General features: G+C 33.3%; 1 protein-coding gene across 1 annotated transcript in view; it reads left to right on the forward strand.

Moving 5' to 3' along the window:
- CACNA2D1 (calcium channel, voltage-dependent, alpha 2/delta subunit 1) overlaps positions 1 to 22,972 on the forward strand; it is a 480,749-nt gene that overhangs the window by 432,702 nt on the left and 25,075 nt on the right. Inside the window, exons 21-28 of the mRNA XM_008568138.1 lie at positions 1,213 to 1,274; positions 7,599 to 7,675; positions 8,990 to 9,010; positions 9,678 to 9,738; positions 17,128 to 17,225; positions 20,392 to 20,479; positions 21,654 to 21,716; positions 22,409 to 22,512. Coding sequence (XP_008566360.1) covers positions 1,213 to 1,274; positions 7,599 to 7,675; positions 8,990 to 9,010; positions 9,678 to 9,738; positions 17,128 to 17,225; positions 20,392 to 20,479; positions 21,654 to 21,716; positions 22,409 to 22,512 — 574 coding nt within the window. The remainder of the gene's footprint in view (positions 1 to 1,212; positions 1,275 to 7,598; positions 7,676 to 8,989; positions 9,011 to 9,677; positions 9,739 to 17,127; positions 17,226 to 20,391; positions 20,480 to 21,653; positions 21,717 to 22,408; positions 22,513 to 22,972) is intronic.

Raw genomic sequence — 22,972 nt, forward strand, 5'->3', positions numbered from 1 at the left:
CACACATACACACATAAGGCCACAGGGATGTGTGATGTATAGAAGCAACATTGTATATAGCTGCTATAAAAAATGGATTTGACATCATACATTTTCCTTTATCTTACCAATTTAAGTACCCAACCTCCTTTTTAAGACTTATTTCTTCATCAATATATTGTGTATATATATCAATATATTGTAATAGTATCTACTATAGGGATTTGACAAAATGAGGCAATGATTGCAAGGTACTTAGCATAGTGCCTCACACCAAGTAACACTTCAATAAAAGTTATTGTTTTGGTGAAAATGATGAAGCTGGAAATGACTAAAAAAATTGAAAGTTATGTATGTGCCATTCCTATACCTAATGGAAGAAAGAAAGAATATCTTTACTATTGTTCAATAGCTACACATGAAATATTCTATATTCATATAATTTAACTCTGTATTTCCTTTCTATGATATATTTAGGTGTTTTCCTAACCTCCAATGATACTGAGTAATTAGCCTCTTATAGCACTATATTTATACCATAATAATGATGGAGTAAGAACAGTAATATGCTAATCATACATTTGAATCTAAACACACTGCATTAATTTCTGATAATACCAATTACTCTTAAACATAACTCTGGTATGGAAATATCTCAGCCTTTTCTAGTATTTCTTAGTCCTATTTCATTATTAAAATTTGTTCTTCAGGAAATGTTTTCAAAGTTTTGAGGATACAAATTTGGCATAAACTATTAAGATTTTTGCCTTACAAGTCCTTAAGCTTATTATTTGATTATTTATTTCTCTCCTAAAATTTTGCTTCACACACTCATAACAGAATATGTACATGTAGGACCGGCCCGGTGGCGCACTGCTACAGTGCACCGCTTGGGAAGTGCGGCGGCCCTCCCGCCGAGGGTTCGGATCCCACATACAGACCGGCCGCTCACTGGCTGAGCGAGGTGCGGGAGCAACACCGAGGGCTGCGATCCCGTAGCCGGTCCCGGTCCGGTACGGGCGCGACACTGAGGGTTGCGATCCGTTGCCAGTCACGAAAAAAGACAAAAAGGAAAAAAAAAAAAGAATATGTACATGTAGAATAGAATAGATAATACATTTAGGAAGAAGGGTATTAAATGACCACAGAATTCACAAGTAGATGCTACTGCTCTACTCTATGTAAATTCATACAGAATGTAAGGTGATAACACCATGTCAAACTTTTTTCTAGAGATATATTGACAAAGGAAACAGGACATACACATGGACTCCTGTCAATGGCACAGATTACAGGTAAATAATTATATTTATGTGTATTTTGTGTAAAAGAGTGTTCAGTGTCTTCAGTTTTTAGTAGCCATTTTTCCAATGGATGAATATTATGTTTTTGCATTTTCACAAGCTATTTTCAATAGGAAAGTTGCTCTTGCCAACATAAAAATGTATTAAAGTGATAGAGTCTGATTTTTAGTATGGAAAAGATGGAAAGGAGCTAGCAATATAAAATTTAGAAATCAAAGCTTATGTGACATAAATCTATATATTTTGTGTATATACATTAGGAATAATAAATGTTGACAAAATCCCCACAGTAATCTATTGTGATCATTTCCACTGACTTCCTCTTTAAGTTGTCATTTAGTTTACATTATTTACATTTAGGTTGTAGATTAACCTAAAAATAAAGCTTATCTCATCATCATTGTGTCTGATATAAAATGCTTCGTTGATATCATTTGAGCCCACTGAGTAGCAGTTCTGTAATATCCTGATTGCTGCCATCGCTGAGCCTCGGAAAATTGGACAGCCTAGTATCCTGTAATTTTGCTTGGAAATCCTCCATTCTTCAACACTTGCTAAGTGCTCCCTTCACTTTCTTGCTCTAAATCTCTTCTGAACTCACCCCTCTCCCTGTGGCCCTGCTTCCCACATCCTGATCAGTTACCAAGACTGATATGGGAATGCCCTTCTAGTTACCATCTTTCTTCTTCCCCGCTGAAGAATCTTTGAATCCTGTGTCACCAAACCACACCACTCACCAGTCCTCTTTACCAGCCATCTCCTTCTCATTCCTGTAAGATTTCAGCTCCTGGCTTATTGCCACTCTCTCCTCCATTCACTTGTATCACTCTTCCTCAAACTATTTATGGCATACCCACACTGGTATGAGCCCCCCAAAATTATTAAAATAAAATTTAAAAGAGATAAAAACATAAGCTCAAAATGTTTATTGTTAGATTCTGCAGACATGAAATTGTCTTTCAAACTGCTGTAAATTCTTCTAAATGCTTATTCCCAATTTCTGTATTTTACTGGTCATGGGCTGGCAATAGACAGTTTGCAAATGGGCTAGGTCAATGGACCACACTTTAAGTATCACTGACATAAATGATACTTCTAGTACCTGGACTCTGTTTTTTGGTTGGTTGGTTGGTTGGTTTGACCTTCTCTCCTCTAATGATCTTGACATCTTCCTACCATAGTCACCTCCTTCAGAGTCATGTTCTACAATTCTTACAATGTTGAAACTGCAACTCTTTCATAATCTTAATTTGAGATTTATTATCCAACTCTCAGATGACCACATTGTAGCTTTGCATCCTGTCCTACTAGTAGCCTAACTCCAGCGATCCTTTGATTCAATTGAGACGTGAAATCAATCAATCCTTTTTTCCTTTCACTGCTTTACCCTTCATGCTTTGTACGCTTTTTTTCTGCAAAAATTCCTTGGGTCTTATTATGTTCACTGTCTTGCACACACCATTAACTCCCTTTATCATGCTCAGGTTTGGCATATAGCAGTTTGGTGAAATGCCAATCCTGGTTAAATTTAAATTATTACCAACATCACACTGCACCTATGCAGCTAAAAGTAGCTGAAGTAAAATACTCACTCATTGATGTATCCCCTAAAATTCATGACCTCTACCTCAAGTGGGCCTTAGTTGTGCCTGGCAATCTCAATAATTCAGTAAATGTAGGACACTCGGAGATGACTTTTGATAGCTTCTCTTCTCTTTTCAAACCTGTAGCCCCTTATCCATTTTCTGTCAGGTGATATCTTTGCTTTTCATTCCATTGAGAGAGAGAAGCGGACAGAGAGAACTCCCAGTAAAAAGGACGTAACTATTTGTATCAGTGTCTCCATCTTCTATCTCTATTTCTATTCTCTACACAATAACAAAAATGATCTGAGCACCTGAGTTAGATTGCTTTATTTCTCCATGCAGTCCCCCAATAATTTGCTATATCGTTCAGTATGAAAGCCCAAGTCTGTCACGGCTATCAGAGGCCTAAATCATCTTACTTCACTCACCATCAGCTCTCTGAATTTATCCCCCACATTCTCTACTGAACACCCTCTGGTTAAGCCGCACTGTCCTCCCTGTTACAGGTCATAAACACTGGTACGTCTGCCTCAGGGCCTTTGTACCTGACATTACTTTTCCCAGACATGCTCATTCCCTCATCTTCTTCACATCTTTACTTACTTTTCATCTCCTCGGAAAGGCCTTCTCCAGTAATCCTACTACAAATATCAAGTGCCTCAGCACACACCCTATCTCTTTCCTCTGCCTTGTATTCTCTGTTCCCTTACCACCATTTGACATTTACCCACACATGAAGCATATATATAAAATTTTATTTTTACTGATTATTATTTGTCTTCTCTCACTAGTAAGTTCTAAGAGGGCAGGGAATGTTGCTTGTTTTACTTCTAAATTTCCAGCTCACAAGACAGTGGCACACAGTAGGTACTCAACAAATATTTACAGAAATGAAGAAAGTGAAGAATTTTTAAATTGAAGAAATTTTCAATTTATCTCGTCCTGCCAAGTTCATATCATGGTGTCTAAAACTTTCATTGCAATGTGGTGGTCTCCTTAACTACATATTAATGCACAATTACTATGCAGCCCAATTAATAGGCTTTGGTGGACTCAACTTTCATTCCTAATAAAATCAAACCAACTCCTCAGAATATACACACAAACTTTTAGGGGTGGCTAGTGTTCTGGGGATTTCTCTGGAGCCACAATGGTGCTATTATAGGAACCTGTCTTTTTTTGTGTTCCTTGGAAGGCATATAGAATAGCTATAGAATAAAAGGATGTAAATATTAATAGCATGATGCACTAGATGCCAGCCGTTCTTCTTTACTTTTTCAATTCTTGACATATTTTGGGGTTTATTGAGAACCACCAGAATGACTGTTTTAATTATTTAACTTATTTCCATCTACTGATTTCTGTCTCTAATTTCTATCTAGGCATTTCTTTACACATATACAATCTTCATGTACATACACAAATCATTCTTTTTTTCCCTCTCTCGATTATTGCCACCTTTCAAATTTTGGATAAGCTTGTAAAGAGAGGAAATCTGGGATCTCTGTCTCTTGAGAGATGATTTCATGATAAAATAAAGTATTGGGTGCACTGTGTGGGGATGTGCTCTATGCCTGTTGCTTAGATAAACAAATTTTAAGTTAGAAAAACTGGACCCTTTTGACCCTGACAGTGAGTCAGCAATGATGGTTGGTCCTACTGCAGTTACAAGGGTATTTTAAACTCTCATTATACCCTGCTTGCATGTATTTGTCATTGTCTCACACATGGACTCTACACGCAACCTCTTTTTCTCACAAACCCAGTGATAATGCACAGTGGGAGCAGATAAATGTTGTTCTCAAGTTCAGTGTCACTCCCTGTTCACAAAACTTTAGTCTCTTCCCATTTTCATTCAAGTTTAATTTGGACTTCCAAGTCTGAGATACACATCACACATTTCCAGCCCAACCTTTCTGCCCTATCGTTTCTGCCACTTCTGTGATACATATTACCATTCTCTGAAAAGGCCCCAACTTCCTCACTTCTGCATGTTTTCCTCATGTATTTCCTTCCAAAGTCTCCAACTTTGAGCCAGATTAAATCTACTTCTATTGTAAAAACTTCCCTGAATCTCCAAATTCACAAATAAGAATTTAGAACAAAATATCACATCTAAGTTGAAGGGGAAAATAAATGATATATTTTAATTTAATGAATGAGGTACCAAATTTCGCCTGGTGATTTCTGTCTCCTTAAACCTTGATCCAACTTAGGTACCATAATTTGAACTATAGTAATTAATTTTAATAGAATACTTTTTAATGAAAAGTTTAGTTTTACAGAGATAAGTGATTAAGTTGAAAAATGTGTTATATATCATTTAATTTAATTAATGATGTGTGTTATATATCATTTAATTTAATTAATGATGTGTGTGAGTCCATGTTTGTGGGCTCTACCATCCATCTGGTGGCCACTTGCTTTATTAAACATTAATCTTCAGGAAGAAATAAAGCAGTCTTGGTCTATTGATTTTATGTGCAGAGAGACAGCAAACATTGCATATGACAGCACCACTGGCTTGGAATGTTGGTAAAGATCTTATCTGGTTATATGCTGAAGAAATAACTGTTGACTTGAGATGGAAATAATTAAATTAAGTATAAATGTGTTTTTCTATAGAATGGATTGTAGCTATTAATAACAATCTAAGACTCGCAGGCCAACAAAATGTATATTTGATATGCCAATTTTAGAACTTCTATTGTGTTCCTCATGGGTTTCCACACTATTTTTTGTGGTATATGAGATGTGATCCAAGCTTACAGAGTGACACTGCAGCGATCGCATGATATAATGTTATCAGTTTTAATTAGAAGTTTCTCTTAGCAATAAATGCTGATGGGGCAATAAAAATGTCCTAATTTCCCTTGAGAGGAATTTGTAGAAGACAGTTTTCAAATGCTTAGTAATTCTGCTCTACATTTTATACATGGCAAGTGAATCATAAAAGGTCATCTTGCTTTCATACTGATTGCACTGCTTATTTTTTTAATCTCTGTCTCCACTTAAAGGAAGTTACCTATCAAATGAATGTAGAAATTTTTATTAAATCTACATAACATTTTATTCCCCTGACCTTTTCCCATGAGGAAAGCCTATGAATTACTTAATGGTGGAGAAAGATTTGGGAATTGGAGGTAACAAGCATCCACTCAATTTGCTATCTTTATTTCATAATTGAATTGTAGCAAGCATACCCTTGATTTTTTTTTTTTTTTTTGTAGAGTGAATTTTTAACATTTATACTCATAAGAAGGAAAATCTGAAATTGTATATTTTGGCCTATTTTATATTGTCCATAAACAGTATATAATGCGATTACAGTTTGGACCTCCATACCCAAAGTTGGAGATACGTGAGGCTTGACAGATTTAAAAGATCTGCAAATGCCTAGAAACACTCAAAAGCCTAGAAATGGACACCGTTTCCTGTGCATTACTAAAATTTGGCTTAAATATTTAAAGTGAATGCCAAATGACTCAAGGTGACATTAATCAAGTGTCGCTTTTTAGAAGTAGTTAGAGGGCTCATATTAGAGATACCTGCATTTTTTGCACCCATAGCTCACAAATTTCCTTCTATATACAAAACATAGCAAAAGTCATCTACAACTACAGATGTGGATATGGGATAATTAGTTATGTCCTACACATGTGTATTAGCCAGTGTGAAAGTAGGATTACACATATGCAGTTGTGTTACTAGAAACTGCATTATATTTTGACATCTTTTAACAGTTCTAACACATCATGCATTTTATCAACTGGCAATTTCAAAATGAGTAAGGTTACCTGCCTGACAGCTTGTTATCTTGAGAAGTCATAAAGGCAAGGTTTGATGACAGGCTTGTCTGGCATTTTTTTGTTTCTAAAGCATTCTGAACTTGTTCTGCAAATGAAAATTTGCACTGGAACACTCCTCTGATTTGGACATCTACCATAAGACTAGAGTAGCCTCATGGCTCTTGAAAAGTACCATATTCAAGATGCATTTCCTGTTGTACCTAATAATAATTTACCAAAATAATATGAAATATCTACAGTAAATAAACTTGAAATAAATACTGTGCTTTAGTTTTGCTATTGGGTAAGAACCAATGGGATAAGTGGACAGTCTTTATTAGTGCCATAAAGTAATCTGAATTTGCCCAACAGCAGACATTGGGGAATTTGCCCAAGGACTAGTTTTAAAATATAAATCTTGAATCTTCAAAAGATTACATTACCAATGATTTTATGCATTGTGCAATAGAAATGATAATAATTCTTCCATTTATATGTTTAATAGTCTTTGATTCAAAGCATTTTATATAGAATACATTAAGGAAGGGTATCCAATTGGTATGATCAATTTAGTTTGTTTAAGCATACCCCTAGTGTCCTATTTTTGTCAAAATTCAAACGATTTTAATATAATTTTATGGAAATATAGTAGGGACCCATGACATTCCTTCCATAGCTAATTTATAGGTGCATTTAGTGTCTTATTTTGCACATGTCTGTTCTGATTCCCTGCAGTGTAGAAAGGTGGATAACTATGGATGGAAGACAAATTAAGTATTCTATTTGCTGAATGCATTTTCTTCTCAAACTAACATGTCTTTTCCTTCCCATGAGGAAGATCTTTAGATTTTCCCATGAACTTGATGTGTCTTTTTTTTTAATTTTAAGTTATGTTTCATTTTTGTTTGTTTGTGTTTATGCTTCTCTTGTTTCTATTGCAGTTTGGCCTTGGTATTACCAACCTACAGTTTTTACTATATAAAAGCCAAAATAGAAGAGACAATAACTCAGGCCAGATGTAAGTACTGTGAAAGTGACTTCAGGGTCTATTTGTTATCTCTTAGTATCAGATGTTTAAATACGTCTAGATTTTGGAATACCCAAGGCTTATACATTTTAGTAGGTGTTATTACCAAATCTACAGCAATGATTCTAACCCATTCCAAACATGCAAGGAACAAGAAATATTCTACATGGATAGAATATAAGCAGGTACTCCAGTCTCACTGGCAGTCCCCACCCTCCTTCCCTGCCTTGCTATGTGCTCATAGAATCATTGCAGTGCTGTGTCCTCTGTTGCTGTCATTTTCAGGGTCTGCTAGCTGGCGTGAAATGTTTCCCATGCTAATTATCTACATAGTCTCTACTCATGGCATTGTGCTAGTAAAGCTTTTCCTTTTCTTATCTTTCCTTTTTTTCTTTTTGCATCTAGCCAGAATAATATTGTGCTTCACGTCTTCTACTTTGTTTGAATAAACTAAATTGCACTGGTCTTTGGCTTTGGTTTGGCAATCAACTTTCTTTTCATAATCCAAATGAATGTTTCAGTAGCTCAAATGGATTAGTTTTTGTTGGGTTTTTTTTTTTTAAGCATAATTTGGAATGTGAAGTAACTGTTAACACTAGTGCATATTTCAAGTCATTGTTAATCTTTATTTTGTTTTGGGTGACTAGATTTAGTAAAGTGAAATGACCATCATATCCTTTACACATGGATCTATTACTACTAACAACCTAAAATTTTTCTGTTAGGATGACATAAAAAACATAAAACAATGTGTATGTATGTATGGATATATATCTTTTATATCTGACCCTAAAGTAAACCACAGTTTCGTTCATTTCTCTGTCAGTTCTTTTTTGCTCTCTGCAGACCTGTTGCTCATAGTATATTCTGGTATATTATATATTTGTTTCCATTTTTACTTGATAGATATGATGGTCTTTTAACAACCAGCAATTTTGCATGAGCTAGTTCTTCACTTTACAAGTGAGGGGATAACTAGTAAGTCTTTGATGATTGGTAAATGCTTCTTTTTATAGGCTGACATCACTGGTATTGCACCTGTGTTAATCACTTTGCAAAACAGAACATTGAAATAACCGCAGTTCAGAAAGGATGATCTAGTAATAATGGACAGGACATACTTTACAGTCTTCAAAACTATGTGTCTTTTTTTCCAGACTACAACTATACATAAATGAACTTTTGATCTATGCACAATATTTTTATTCAAGAAAGTCATTGAATAAAATATTGTTTGTGACCCCCTTTGCTTTACCCTCTTTTTTTTTTGTTTCCCTGCTTTCTCTTTCTGATGGATTTTCACAGCAAAAAGGGGCAAAATGAAGGGCAAGTATTTTCTTGTTGCTCAATTTCTTTGTTTAGTACACTTGACATTTCCACTGGTATTTTCATTCCTATTGGATATTATCCTGTGTGCTTCTCATTTGCTAGATTTTCCTCCATGATCACTTAGCAGCAAAAAAGAGGGAAAGAATATGCTTGTGTTTTTATATGCAACCTGTTTCACATTCAAGTTTTTTTTCTTAGACTTAAAAACTTGTGTTTTTTATCCTTCCACTTTACTAATTTATAACTAATATGAAGAATGTTATTAATTCACTAAAGGCATTAATGAGATTATTAAAATCATTTCTTTATCGTAATAATGGTAAATGTTTTATGTTAAACATTTTATGATATTTTAAATAAGATATCTCTGACATAACATTGATATTAATTTCTTTTTAAAAGTTATTTGGTTATGGTAGGGTTAGTAAATGGGAAAATTATAGAGATAGCATTTTCTCTGATGTGACTGTTGTCCATATTATGAAGTTAATATATGTTATGATTTTATTATTGGGAAGCATTGATGTGTTTCAATTTTAGGATGTAAGTAGTCTATTTTTAATTTTTCTTATTAGGTAATCTTTCTAAGGCCTACTTACAGTTGTAGAATTTCAGGACATATACTGTGAATTGTTTATCTAATCCTGTAACGTTATCTTTGCAGATTCAGAAACTCTGAAGCCGGATAATTTTGAAGAATCTGGCTATACCTTCATAGCACCAAGGTTGGTTTTGTTTTATTTTTCTTTTTGTATGAATGTGTAGGTCTTCAACAACAGTTTTGAATTGGTGTCAAGACGGCTCTGGGTTAATTCCTTGTCAAATTATGAAAGCAAAGGCAACAATAGCTTTAAAATTAAAACAACATCCTATTTATTCATTCATTTACTCATTCAAGTACTTACTGAGCAATTACTATGTGCTAACCAATGTGCTGACTGGGGATACAGTGGTGAATAGGACAGACAAAGGCTTTGCTCTTGTGGAGCTAACAGTGCATCTGACAATAATCGAGAATTGTGTATTTCCACTTGTGAGTATATATACACGAAAAAAATATTCATAGGTATGTACAAATATGTGTATTTATACATATATGGCTAGAATGTTTTAACCTTATAATAGATTTTTTTTTTTAATATTCTAACACACTATCTGGGAAAACATATTTATATTGACATTGCCTCGGATAATTTTTCCTCCTACCCAATTTTATTTCTTTCTCATAATCCCCCTTCTTTATCCCTAATATACATCTTTTTTTTTTATCCCTGCCTCCTCTATGTCTTGTAGTTATTTGAAACTACACTATAATCCAAGTGTTTTTTTTCTTTCTTCAGTTTTTGACTCCTACTCTCTAGCAGACACACATAATATTCAAATTAATTATAATTTCTATTAATCCAGGCTAAAATATTGAAGAAAACAGATACATAAGCTTATATTATTAATTTCTAATACTTCTTAAAGAAATTATGCTGAGAAACCAAAAAAAGCTCATAAAAATTGTTCTGAGTTATTTTTTATTTCTGCATAAAGGAAGTTCTGAATTCTGGCTCTTCAATGTGCTTCCAATTCTGTAGTTTGTAAATATTTGTCTTTGGAAAGCTCTTCTTTCTGTGTTGCCTCTGTGAAGAAAATACCAGCCTCCAATGTGTGACCTTGAAACCTGTTAATTGTCCTTGACTGCTCCCTTTCCCTTATATCTAACTTCTAATCAATCAAGTCTTGCCAATTCTATTTTATGAGTATCAAGTACCTCTGTCAGTCTCAGTTGCCATTGCCCTAGTCCAGACTATGGCTTTCTCTCACCTGAACTACTACAACCACCTCCTAATTGATCTTCCTACCTTCATATTTCTTCCTTACTTCCCTATCCTGTCTCTATTCTGTAACCAGGAAGTTTCTAAAATATGAAGAAAATCAGATTTCTTATCTGCTTAATAGTAACCAATGGCTCTATACTGTCCTCACGATAATCTATACTTCATATCATGACTTTGAACTGCTCTGTCACCAGATCCCAACGTACTGATGTGGTCCTCCATACTCCACATCAGGGGCCAAACTATAGACCATCTGCCTGTTTTGCACATAAAGTTTTATTGGAGCACAGCAACTCTCATTTATTTACTTATTGTCTGTGGCTGCTTTTGATACAGAGGCAAAGTTGAGTAGTTTGGCATAGACTTTATGGCCTAAACAGACTGAATCATTTACTATTTGGTTTTTTGAGAAAAAGTTTGCCTACCTTTACACTAAATACCAGCCACACTGAACTGCTCTCAGTTCCTAAATGCACTAATTTTGTTGTTGTTTTGTTTTTCCTTCTTTCTTCCACTAATTTTCTTTTCTATTTTAAGTTTTGCACACACATACACCCACTGTCCCTCCCAAACCCCAACTCTGAACCTCCTAATCTGGGGATTTTTTTCCCCATCTTTCTGAATTACGCATCTTTGCTGAATGCTTCATAGAATCATGTGATTCCCTTACCAGAGCACTGGCCACATTTCATTTTATTTACTTTTCTCAACAGAGTCATGACTGTCTATTCTACTTACTATTCACTAGCCAATATTGAGTCCATTCCCTGGTACACAGTAAGTGCTGAATAAATATTTAGTGACTGGAGAATATATAGATATATGAATAGTATTCTAAAAAACCCTAATTAACAAAATGTGTATCTTATTAGCATTTTTTTGGACAAAAGTAACTTTGAGCAACTTTAAGTGAATTTTAAGTTACTTTAAGTAACTTAAATTTTAGGTTAATTTGAGTAACTTAAAACTACAATAACCAGTTTTAACTAAAAAGGCAAATATTCTCAATATTAAAAGATCAGTGTCCCATAGCGTATTAACATAGCAAAAATATAAGAAGAGATTGAAAGTAGGCTTGCTATGCTGGCAAGACTCTCTCCATCTCCGATCTGTGTTATTCTCTGGACATCTTTTTCACTGATCCCTCCCAGTTCCTAAATAATAATAATAGGAGACCCTGCAGATGGGCTTTCTCATCTTTACTATAAGATGAGGTGGAAAACATGGTGGAAGTCCAGGTACAAATGGAGAGGATAAATATATTTCTGAATTCTGGATCCTACTTCATAGTCAATGGATTTTGTTAATTCCAGCAAGGGTTAGCATATAGACCATTTCTGTTGCCTGAATCACATGCATTATCAATTCGGCTGACTGGAGGACTGGAATTCCTCTGAGAAGGGAGGAAATGTAGCTTGTGACACAAACCAATGAGTGTCCACCTCAATTAACATACGTTACAAGCCCTTTTCCTGCATGATTTTATTTATAGCCCAGAACAACTCTGCAATAAATTACTATTATCCCATTTCATAGATTAGGAAACAGTTTTAGAGAGGTTAAATAAGATGAGATTTGAACAATTTTCCTTGCTACTTGAGGGTATAAGCATGTACATTGAATATGTAAATACTAAGGGATCTCAAAAAAACACCCAATACATCTGAATATAATATTTTTGTAGGGAGGGTTTCCTGGACAAGTGAGTATTGAATGTGTATTCAAAGAATTGTAGAAAATTAAGTGATAGGAAATTTGGATAAAGAAAAAACAATGAGAAAAGACAGAAGTTTGTGTGGTATAAGGCTTGTATTAGTCCATTTTCTGTTGCTTATAATAGAATACCTGAAACTGGGTAATTTATAAAGAAATAAAATTTATTTCTTACACTTTTGGAGGCTGGGAAGTCCAAGGTCCAGGGAACACATTTGGTGGGGGCTCTGTACAGAGTCCCGTGGCAATGCAGTGTATGACATGGCAAGAGCACTTTCATGTGCTCTCCTTATAAAGTGACCAGTCTATACCCATGATAATCCGTTAAGCTAATAACTCATTATTCCATAAATGGATTAATCCACCCACAAGGGCATAGTCCTGAGTATCCAGTCACCTTTAATGGCCCAACCTTTCAACTCTGCTATAGTCTGACTTCTCACCCTCCTAACACTGTTACAATGGTGATCAAATTTCAATGAGTTTTGGGGGGACAGTCAACCTACAGTAGGACTGCAGTCATATTTTTTTTGTCACTGTTGTTAATGAAAACAATGTAGCCAGTTCTAAAACAAGACTATATAGTCTGTTTCTCTGATCTTTATTGTCATGGCCACATTACTCATATTCTCTGTACCTTTGTTTCTTTATTTGCAAAATAATCCCTATCATATAGTTCCTGTACTCTTTTTTTTTTTTTTTTTTAAAGATGACCGGTAGGGGGATCTTAACCCTTGACTTGGTGTTGTCAGCACCACGCTCTCCCAACTGAGCCACATGCCAGCCTTTCCTATACTCTTTAAATGAGATAATACATGCAAAGTATTGAGCACAGCCCTTAGTAAGATATGAGCTCTAAGTATTTGTTGTTATGATCATCTATAGCGTAGTAGGAGTTAGTAGTACAAGGAGTGTTATTTAATAAAAGGTGTTAAAAAGCAGTTATTTTAAAATAATTTTTAAAAGCAAGCATGCAAATTTTAGCAATAAACAATTTTTAATTTTTAAATAAATTAAGCTATTTGATTCTGATTAATAATCATTGTGTGCAGTTTCATTAAAATTTAAAATTACTACAAAGAGAAAATGTTGAGAATATGGATACACGGGCATGATTCCTACCTTCAAGAGGCATACAGTCATAGAGATGAAAAATCTAAAACATGGATTAATCTTGCCATCTTTCTTGGATAATTAGAAATAAAGGTGTATTAGAATGAGAAAGAAATAACAATACAAGATAGCCTATCATTAAATGCTAATTTGTGATATATGATCTACGTAAGTTTGTTGAATAGAATGAGGACAAACTCACTTTCAGTATTCTAGAAATAATTTGCCAAATATCTGATACCAAAGGTCTTTTAGTTTCAAAGCCATTTAGGTTTTAAAGCCCATTAGAAACACAAAATGACCAAAAGACATTATAACTTTCAGGCCCTGGAGGCATTTTCAACAAAATGAAGTTTTATTTGTTCCTATAAAGTTATCCAAACATTTATCCACCATGCTCTCTTATTTCCTCCAAGGAATTCTTCTCCTAAAAGAGATTCACTAATGATCACTGTGTATAAAACTGATTTCTTTTAGAGAAACAATATCACATAAAAAGTGTATCATCTAGGTCTTCCCACAAGTCCTGGGGGAACTTCTTGTTTTGGGAACCACAGTTATTGCCTTGCCACCCACTGTCATGAGATGGTTCCTTTGGGACAAAAACTTAAGAAATGGTGATTATCTTGAGTTTTCAAGCTCCCAGCCCTATGGTGAACAATCACTGGGCTAAAGGTAACCAACATCAATACTGTCTATCCCCAGCCACACAATTACGTCTCAAATATTTCAATGTAACTACATGGTGCATGTTTTTCTGTTGTCCTTCTGGATCATTCTTACTATCGGAGAACTCATTCCTCTGACACAAATTCAGCCTTTGCTCACATTTTCATTGTTTAAATTATTTCTACTTTTGTTTTCATCCTAATTCAATAACTCTCCTGGTAGTTTCAACATTTTCATATTTTGCCACTACCAAACATCAGAAGGTAAATAATATCTTCAGATACTTCAAACTGTATCACAACCCAGCCAGCAAGGATGAAAACAACACGTTGTCTAAAGTGATTGGTTAAAATACCAAAAGCCTTCTATTGGTGGAGGTCAAAGTTGCTTTTGGCATGGAGTTTTACTGCAATAAAAGCTCACAAAGTGAAAGTTCAAAGCACATTGTATGATTGAAACACACACACTAATAAGAGATCTAAGTCTTGGCTTCTCCTCAGGGCTTGACCATTTGCTACTCAGATGCCTTTGGGAAAATCTTTTTACATCTTTGAATCTGATTGCTCACCTCTAACATGTTAAGTACCTTTTGATAAAGTTATTTTTAGACTAAGCAAACAAAGATATTAGAAATGCCTTTTAGATAATAAAGTAGTATTCCAAAAATGGTTTTGTTAATAATTATTTGTAACATTTTATTTAGTCCTAAAACCTTGCCATCAGTTTCTAAATCTGTGAGATCATAATTTTTTTTTTCATGGAAAGATTTGTATTATCTTTTTTTTATTTTTTGAATTGAAACATACTTAATTTTACATATTAATGGGTTACAGAGTATTTGTGTATAGTATGTGATGATCAAATCAATATGTTCATGATTACAAATTGTAATTATTCTTTGCGTTCTTACCCAATTATACCCTAACCCCTCAACTCCTCCCCCTTTCCCAGCTCTAGTAACTGTAGGTCTGTTCTGTGAGATAATAATACATTAGTCTTTTGATTTCTAGGCTACTGTTATTTCCAAAATAGCATAGCATTCTGGGAAGCAGACAAATTTAGCTCTTTTAATAACTAAACTTTCTAAACCTTGTTTTTGTAGTTCTGATAATTCTGTTTCTATTTTCCGAGGCTTTCTGTTTAGGTAATGGCTTTGCATCTGAAAATGTCTACTATTTAATTGTATTTGTCTTTAATACTTGGTTGTATCAATCTCATAATTATAATAGCGAGCTTCTTACATTTATGTTGCCTTACTCATATTTATTCTGAATTTCCAAAACACTTAGGACTGTAGTTCTCAAAGTAAGGTTTCCAGAACCTGTGGGTTCCAGAGAACCTTTCAGAGGACTCACAGGGTCAGAACTATTTTTTTAATGATATTAAATGCTGTTTGTCTTTTCACTGTATTAACATTTGTAAGGACAGTACAAAAGCGATTGTAGGCTGGTACCTTAGCATGAATTAAGGCAGCAGCACTAACGTGTACTGGTAGCCTTTGTAATCTTCACTGCCAGGTATCCACATGAGGGAAAAATCTAGTTTCACCTAGTAAAGTATTCTTGATTGTGACAGTGAGAATTACTAATTCTACTGAAACTTTCCCCTGAGTATGTCTTTCAATATTCTGTGTGATAAAGTTGGAATTGCTACCACATCCCGCTGTAACTTGGATTTCTCAAAGAAAAGCACTTGCGTAATTCTTTTAGTTAGGAGCTGAACTAGGCACTTTTTTTTCCTGAAATATTTTACTTGAAAGAACAAATGACAGATGAACTATGCTTATTCACATTTGGCTATTTGGCAGTCATTTTCTCAAAATTAAATCAAATAAGCCTTTAATTTGAAGAAAACAACTATGAGTATTTGTTGCCAATGACAAAATCTGAGAATTTCGAACAAAAATTAGAATTTGGGGAAAGTTGTATCTACTACTATGAGCATGACAGCTTCCTAATACAGACTTATCCAGTGAGGTCAGTGGTGATATTAATGAAATTTTTCAATATTGTATAGTGAAATGTGTAATCATTTGGAAGTTCTACACAACTCATTTTCCAATTAACCAATTGATGATGTTACAAAATTATGCTGAAAAGTTTAATTCGAAGTGCAAAATAGAACATTGAATTTTAATGTAACAGAATACAAAACTTTTACTGATATTGTTTCAGATTCCATATTACAACCGTCAAGAAATCACAAATAACCAAATTTTGGTGTGTTATTTAAAAAAGAATAGCCACAATATCTGAAAAGACTGTTAAAACAATCCTCTCTTACCCAACTTCTTACCTCTGTGAGGACATATTTTCTTCATGTACCAAAACAAAATCGTAGAGTTTATTGAATTCAGACACAGACTTATCTTTTATTATGTCAGGAATTAAAGATATTTGCAAATATGTAAAACAATGCCACTTTTATTTTTTCACTAATTTTTAAATATAGTAATTGCTCATAAACATGTTAAGCTTATTGTTATTTTAATGAATACTTTAAAATGTGTTTTAAATTCTATATGAGAACTACAAACCTACAATTATACAATAACAATAAGTACAACAAAACCTAATATTAAGCACCTACCATCCAGAGACCAAGTATTTAATGTACATTATCTGTCGTCCTCACCACTCACTAGCAAAGTATGGTTTTATAGAGATAAGATAATGAAGATAACAAGTTCAATGGCTTGCAAAGTCATACAGCTAATAAAGTGTTTTCACTACCTGCAATTACTTGTAAAGTTTTAATTTTAATACCTAAAATCCTAAAATATATTTTTTTCAGAGATTACTGCAATGACCTTAAGATATCGGATAACAACACTGAATTTCTTTTAAATTTCAATGAGTTTATTGATAGAAAAACACCGAACAACCCATCATGTAAGTATGTATAGCAATAACTGTTTCAGTATGGTTATACCCAAAGTAGTCATATCTTGGGTTCATATTATTGTATTATATAATATGATAATCGTATTAGTTTGTTGGTGTGCTGATTTGCTTATTTATTTTACTAATTTTTAATAAAATATAACAATTGGATCATTAATTTTATATAGTAAAGAAAATTGAGATCAAATTTTCAAAGGAAGGTATTAGACACTTGCAAATGGTTAAATGTAAAAATAAGGTTTGTACACTTTAACTCCTCAAATTTAGGAAATTTAATTTTGAATGATCTGTTGATGACTTCTTTGCATGGCTCCTGTTATACTGAGGAAAACATAAAACAGATTTTGATAAATTTATTTATATCTGCAAATTTATATAATGAGTTTTAATATGGATAGAATAAAAAAGTATGAATAAGGATATATCACTTAATGGTTTTTTTTCCTGAAACTTTATCTTAAAAAGTATGCTTCTGTAATTTCCCATTTTATGAAGTAAATTAAGTCAGAATAGATAACAGAAATTTCAGTAATTAGTTTTGAACCATTATAAGTTTGCATTATTCATACTATTGAGATTTCATAGAGATTTATAGATTCTTGGTTTTAAGACAGTTCAAAATCTAAATTGCTTTTTTCTTTCTAAAGATATTTATTATAAAAGTGCCATCAGGAACAAATGCAGTGCAAATAGGAAATAAGAAGAAAACCGTATGCATGGCCAAATTTCTCTTATTAAATAATTTGATAAAAAGAACAAGTACACATAATTGACTTTTTGTTCTCTCTCCTCCTCCATTTTTTTTTTTTTTTTTAATATTTCTCTATCAGGAGAGGCTAAACAAAGTACTTCATCAGTTATCAAAAATGAAAAACCCTTCTTTTAAAAGCCATCTCTCAAACTTAGGTTTATTACATATGAGAAGAAATAAATTCCTAGTACCTCCACTTCAGCACGAACTAGCTAGTGCCTTCAAAGTGCCACTCTGAAAACCTATCACCAGCAGCTGGAGTCTACACTGATCATGCCTGAGGATGATTCCAAACTTTTCTACTCAGTGTGAGCTCACTCTGAGTGAAAGCCTTCCAAGTGTTATTTTATGTCATGGTTTATTTGCTATCGATACTGAAATAAGATTGTTGAATATTCCCTTAAATGGATACCAAAATTTGTAGCACTCATATGCCTTGCAAAGATGTTTATCATAGATGTTTTTATTAACATACATACTCTTTAGAACACCATGAAAATTGGAATCATTCTTTTTTTTCACTGCCTCTAGTTCCTATAGAGAAGTATAAATATGTTTAAACAAAACCCTTTCAGTATAATCCATACTGTTGTCAGTTCTTCAGTCTTTTTTCATTTCACCTCACCTTTTATCTACTTTCCCTATAATCCAGTGGGAAAGGTTTGAGGTGATCATATAACCATGTGAGGAGTTAAGAATTTATAGAATTTTTAAGTAAAGAGCTAATACCTATAAAATTATTTCTATTTTCCTGTGACAGTTTTACATATTATATATATTCATCATATTTTTATATTATATTATCAAATAATATGTAAAACTAACATGAAAAATAGATACCAGTGATTGAAATCTGTGATCTAAATAGTTTTTCTGAAAGGGTGCAGTCAAGTTTATTTTGCATTGTAAAAGTTATTAAGTCATTAGCAAAATTGTAATTCTCACCTAATGTTTATTACCTTACCTAAATGTTTACGATAGAGAGTGGTTGTCTTTTTCACATGCCCCTTATTAATATTTATGAGATATTGTGTGTTTGTAAAATGGTAGGAGTTAACACTAACAAACAATCTGTTTATCTGTTGTATGTAACCACCTGCAGGACACATATTTCAAGACACATTTTAGGCTTGGAGCATAATGAAAATATGAATGAAATTATAAAATTACTTGTAACCTCAAGTTATATCACAAATTTGAATAATAGTCTCTTATTTCATTTTAGCTATAAGGATGTATTAAAATCTATCATTTTTCTTTCCAAATGGACTATTTTTAAAGTAATTCAGTTTCTAAAATAATGTAGCAAAAAAGATGGTTCCTAGAATAAATTGAAATGTAGTCTAAGGTATGGATTAAATTGATCTTTAATCATGGGTGAAAGATATATTAAAATAATTGAAACTAATTAAAATGTTTCCAGCCTATTCCACTTCCACCTCTTGCAGTAATAGATATTTGTTAAGACCATATATTTCTTATCTGAATACAATGAGATTTTATTATAAATGTGAAATTTCAGAGGGCACCTGTACATTTTTTCAGAGCTTCATGGGCTTAGAGCAAAGGAGCCAGGAGAAAGGAAAGAAGGCAGTGGTGGTTTTTGTTTCGGAATGTGTATTAATTGTCTTTTGGTCTTCATCATCTATCCCATTACCTTTGAACTTGGACTAATATGTTTCTCAGTTATTCCACAAATAACAACCTGAAGCCTGTTCTCTTTAACCAATACCGATAGATTCCAAAAGCCAGTCTTGGAATAATGCTGGTCTGTAATAGGTATTCCATTCCTTGACAGCCACCCCCAAAAAGCATTATATTGAATTCTTCATAAGGTCAAATTTATTCAAAAATTATCCTATGTTCTGATATATGGTATGAAGAAGAATTAGAATATTTTTACTTATAAAAAATGAAAGTAAAAGTAGACCATAACCATTTGTCTAATGTTTTTACTTGACAATTTGAGAGATAACAATCTTGTGAAACACAATTACATATATGTATATAAAAAGTATATATATAAAAATTGTCCATGAAATTATGTTGGTTTAGAATCACCATACACTAACCTACAGAAACAAAAACAGAAAACAAAGACTATTTTGTCATTGTTTCTTAACATGGCATATTTCAGGTATCTTTTTGATAAAGTTCACGAAATAATTTGCTTTATTTAGAATTGGCTTTTCCACTGTTGACTCCATGCATATCCTGAAAAATGTGAGGCAAGATGAACAATATAGAAAACACAAAGAAAATGAATGTGGAATATATTTTTAAATTCATAGAAATATCATCTACTCTAAATTGCTTTTGGAAATAGAAAATATATTTGTTTCATTATTATCCTAATTTAAAAACTATGTGGGTGTGATTGAGGATATTCTTTTTCTGTGTTAGGTAATACGGATTTAATTAACAGAGTCTTGCTGGATGCAGGCTTTACAAATGAACTTGTCCAAAATTACTGGAGTAAGCAGAAAAACATGTAAGTATTGGTTCTTATTAATAAAAAAATAGACATCCTGCACTTTAATTTAGCTTCTCCCTGGGAAATTTTTGGATAATGGGCCTCATAAATTTAAAGTTTACTGTTTATTATTTATATCTAATAATTTTTCAAGAAAATCATCTTGTATTTGTTGACAACTTGCATTTTCAGTTGTGGGTATATTTCAGTACTAATGTCTACCATTACTCAGCTTTTCATGTGTATACACTTCAGTGTGAATAAACCAAATTAAATAGGCATGTTTATGGTAAAATAGGATTCCTAGTGTATGTTTAGTTGGCTTTCGAATAGCACTACCATACATCCAGTCAAGAAACTGAGACATCTGAGTATGATTCTCATTTACAATCTCTTCTCCACTCCACTTCTAGTCAATCACTAAGTGCTAAATATTTCTCCTAACAAAGTGTCCTTCTCTTCTTCATAATCAGGGTCCTAAAATCCCATTACTAAAAAAATACAGCAACTGACTTATTTGCCTTTAGTGCTTTCCATTCTTCCATCCACAGCTCTCGGTCTGTTCTCCATATAACTCACAGTTGACAGAATCACACTTCTAAAATGCAGTTCAAATTTCAAGATAAAGGTGAAGCTCTGTAGCACAAATTTCAAAATCATTCACGAGCTGACCATTCTTAAGAAGCTTTTGCTTAAAATCTGACTTCCTACTGTTTCTCTCCTTTTGCCTTATGCTTTTATTACACCAAACACCACCAGCACTCCTCTCTAGCTTTCCCTCATATGTGTACAAACTTTTCACACTACACGTGATATCTTTCTGGTTTCTCTGCCATCCCTATTAACTCCTATCCTATCTTGAAAATGCTGCTCTATCCTATCATTATTTCCTATAAGATGCATCCTCCTTTTAAGGTTTTGTTTTGTTTTGCTTTAATGGCTGGATCCAACCCCGAACCTTGCTGTGATCATGCTCTAACCGGGCTAACCAGCGTCTGGCCAGTACGGGGCTCCAAACCTTTTTACGTATTTATTTCAATTATTAAAACACAATTTTGCATCTATTGATATATTTACCTTGGCTTCCTTTATTTTAGGAACTTGTTTTATTTCTCTTTGCATCACCAACACCTAACTTAGTATCTTAGAATAAGTTCAATAAGAAATTTTCTTCTTTCGTCTTCTGTTCCAGCAAGGGAGTGAAAGCACGGTTCGTTGTGACTGATGGTGGGATTACCAGAGTTTATCCCAAAGAGTAAGTTCAAATAACATCTGTAAAAACAAGCACGTTACAAAAGACTGTACTAAGGATCTGTACATTACTGTATAAGGAAGCCATTCTTCAGAGAAACTTACCATTATTTAGTAGATTAAATTGGAGTCACCATTTAAAGGATTTGCTTTATTAAAATACTCCATGTCTTTGAAAAATGATATTAACAGACTTCTTCAATGATATTATTGCTTGTCGTATATCTTTATTTCAAAATTTGAGAGATGTTAAAGAGATTTTTCCCCTTGGAAAAATAAGCTAACCTACTTAAATAAACAATGATTATAAACCATTAGCAATATTTGTGTAGCACTTCATTGTTTTCTTTGTTCTTTGATGCATCTTATCTCTATTTATCTTCAGAACAGTTATGAAGTGGCCTGAGTAGTCACTAAGGCTTATTGCTATTAATTGACCATTAACTGAATTGTCTGTAATTACTTGATTGGTAAACAGCAGAGTAAAACTAGGAGTCAGCTTATTCTGATTTTTAATATAACATTATGCTGATGTATTGCTTAGTAATGAGTATCAGTTACTCTATCAATTACCACTAGCTTCCTTAGACATACCTTAGATGCAGACATATCTGTAAAGCTCAGCATGTCCACAAAAGGAAAAGTAGGTTATCAGGTAGATTAAAGAATACATATGATGAGCCATTTCCTCCATAGGGCTGGAGAAAATTGGCAAGAAAACCCAGAGACATATGAGGACAGCTTCTATAAAAGAAGCCTAGATAATGATAACTATGTGTTCACTGCTCCCTACTTCAACAGTAAGTACTGCTTTGGAGTTTGGCTTTCTCAATTCCTGTTTTAAAGACAAATTATTGCTACTACCTGCCTTTCCCCAAATCAATATATTTTATGTTAACTCCTCAAAATAGTCATTATTAAGTACATAATACATGCAAGGTATTAGAAAACTAGAAATGAAAAATCCAGTTAGTTGAAGAGGTAAAATAGATACGCAGCAAGCAGTCATCCAATAATGAAGAGGTAGCATATCTAGCTAGCATGCATAATAAATGGAAACACACATAGATAATGCCTCATATCACAACAGAAAAAATATATTAAAGAATGTTTAATGAATTAAATTGGAGTAAATTGACTAATGATAGTTTATTGGCATTAGCTACATAATATTTATAATAATAAAGCCCATCTTTAAAAATATTTTATTGGGCTTTTTTCCAAAAACTTTCTAATTTAATCACTCATCTCCGGGCATAG

The sequence above is a fragment of the Galeopterus variegatus genome, unplaced genomic scaffold (assembly GCF_000696425.1).
Source record: "Galeopterus variegatus unplaced genomic scaffold, G_variegatus-3.0.2 Scaffold0, whole genome shotgun sequence".
NCBI lineage: Eukaryota > Metazoa > Chordata > Mammalia > Dermoptera > Cynocephalidae > Galeopterus > Galeopterus variegatus.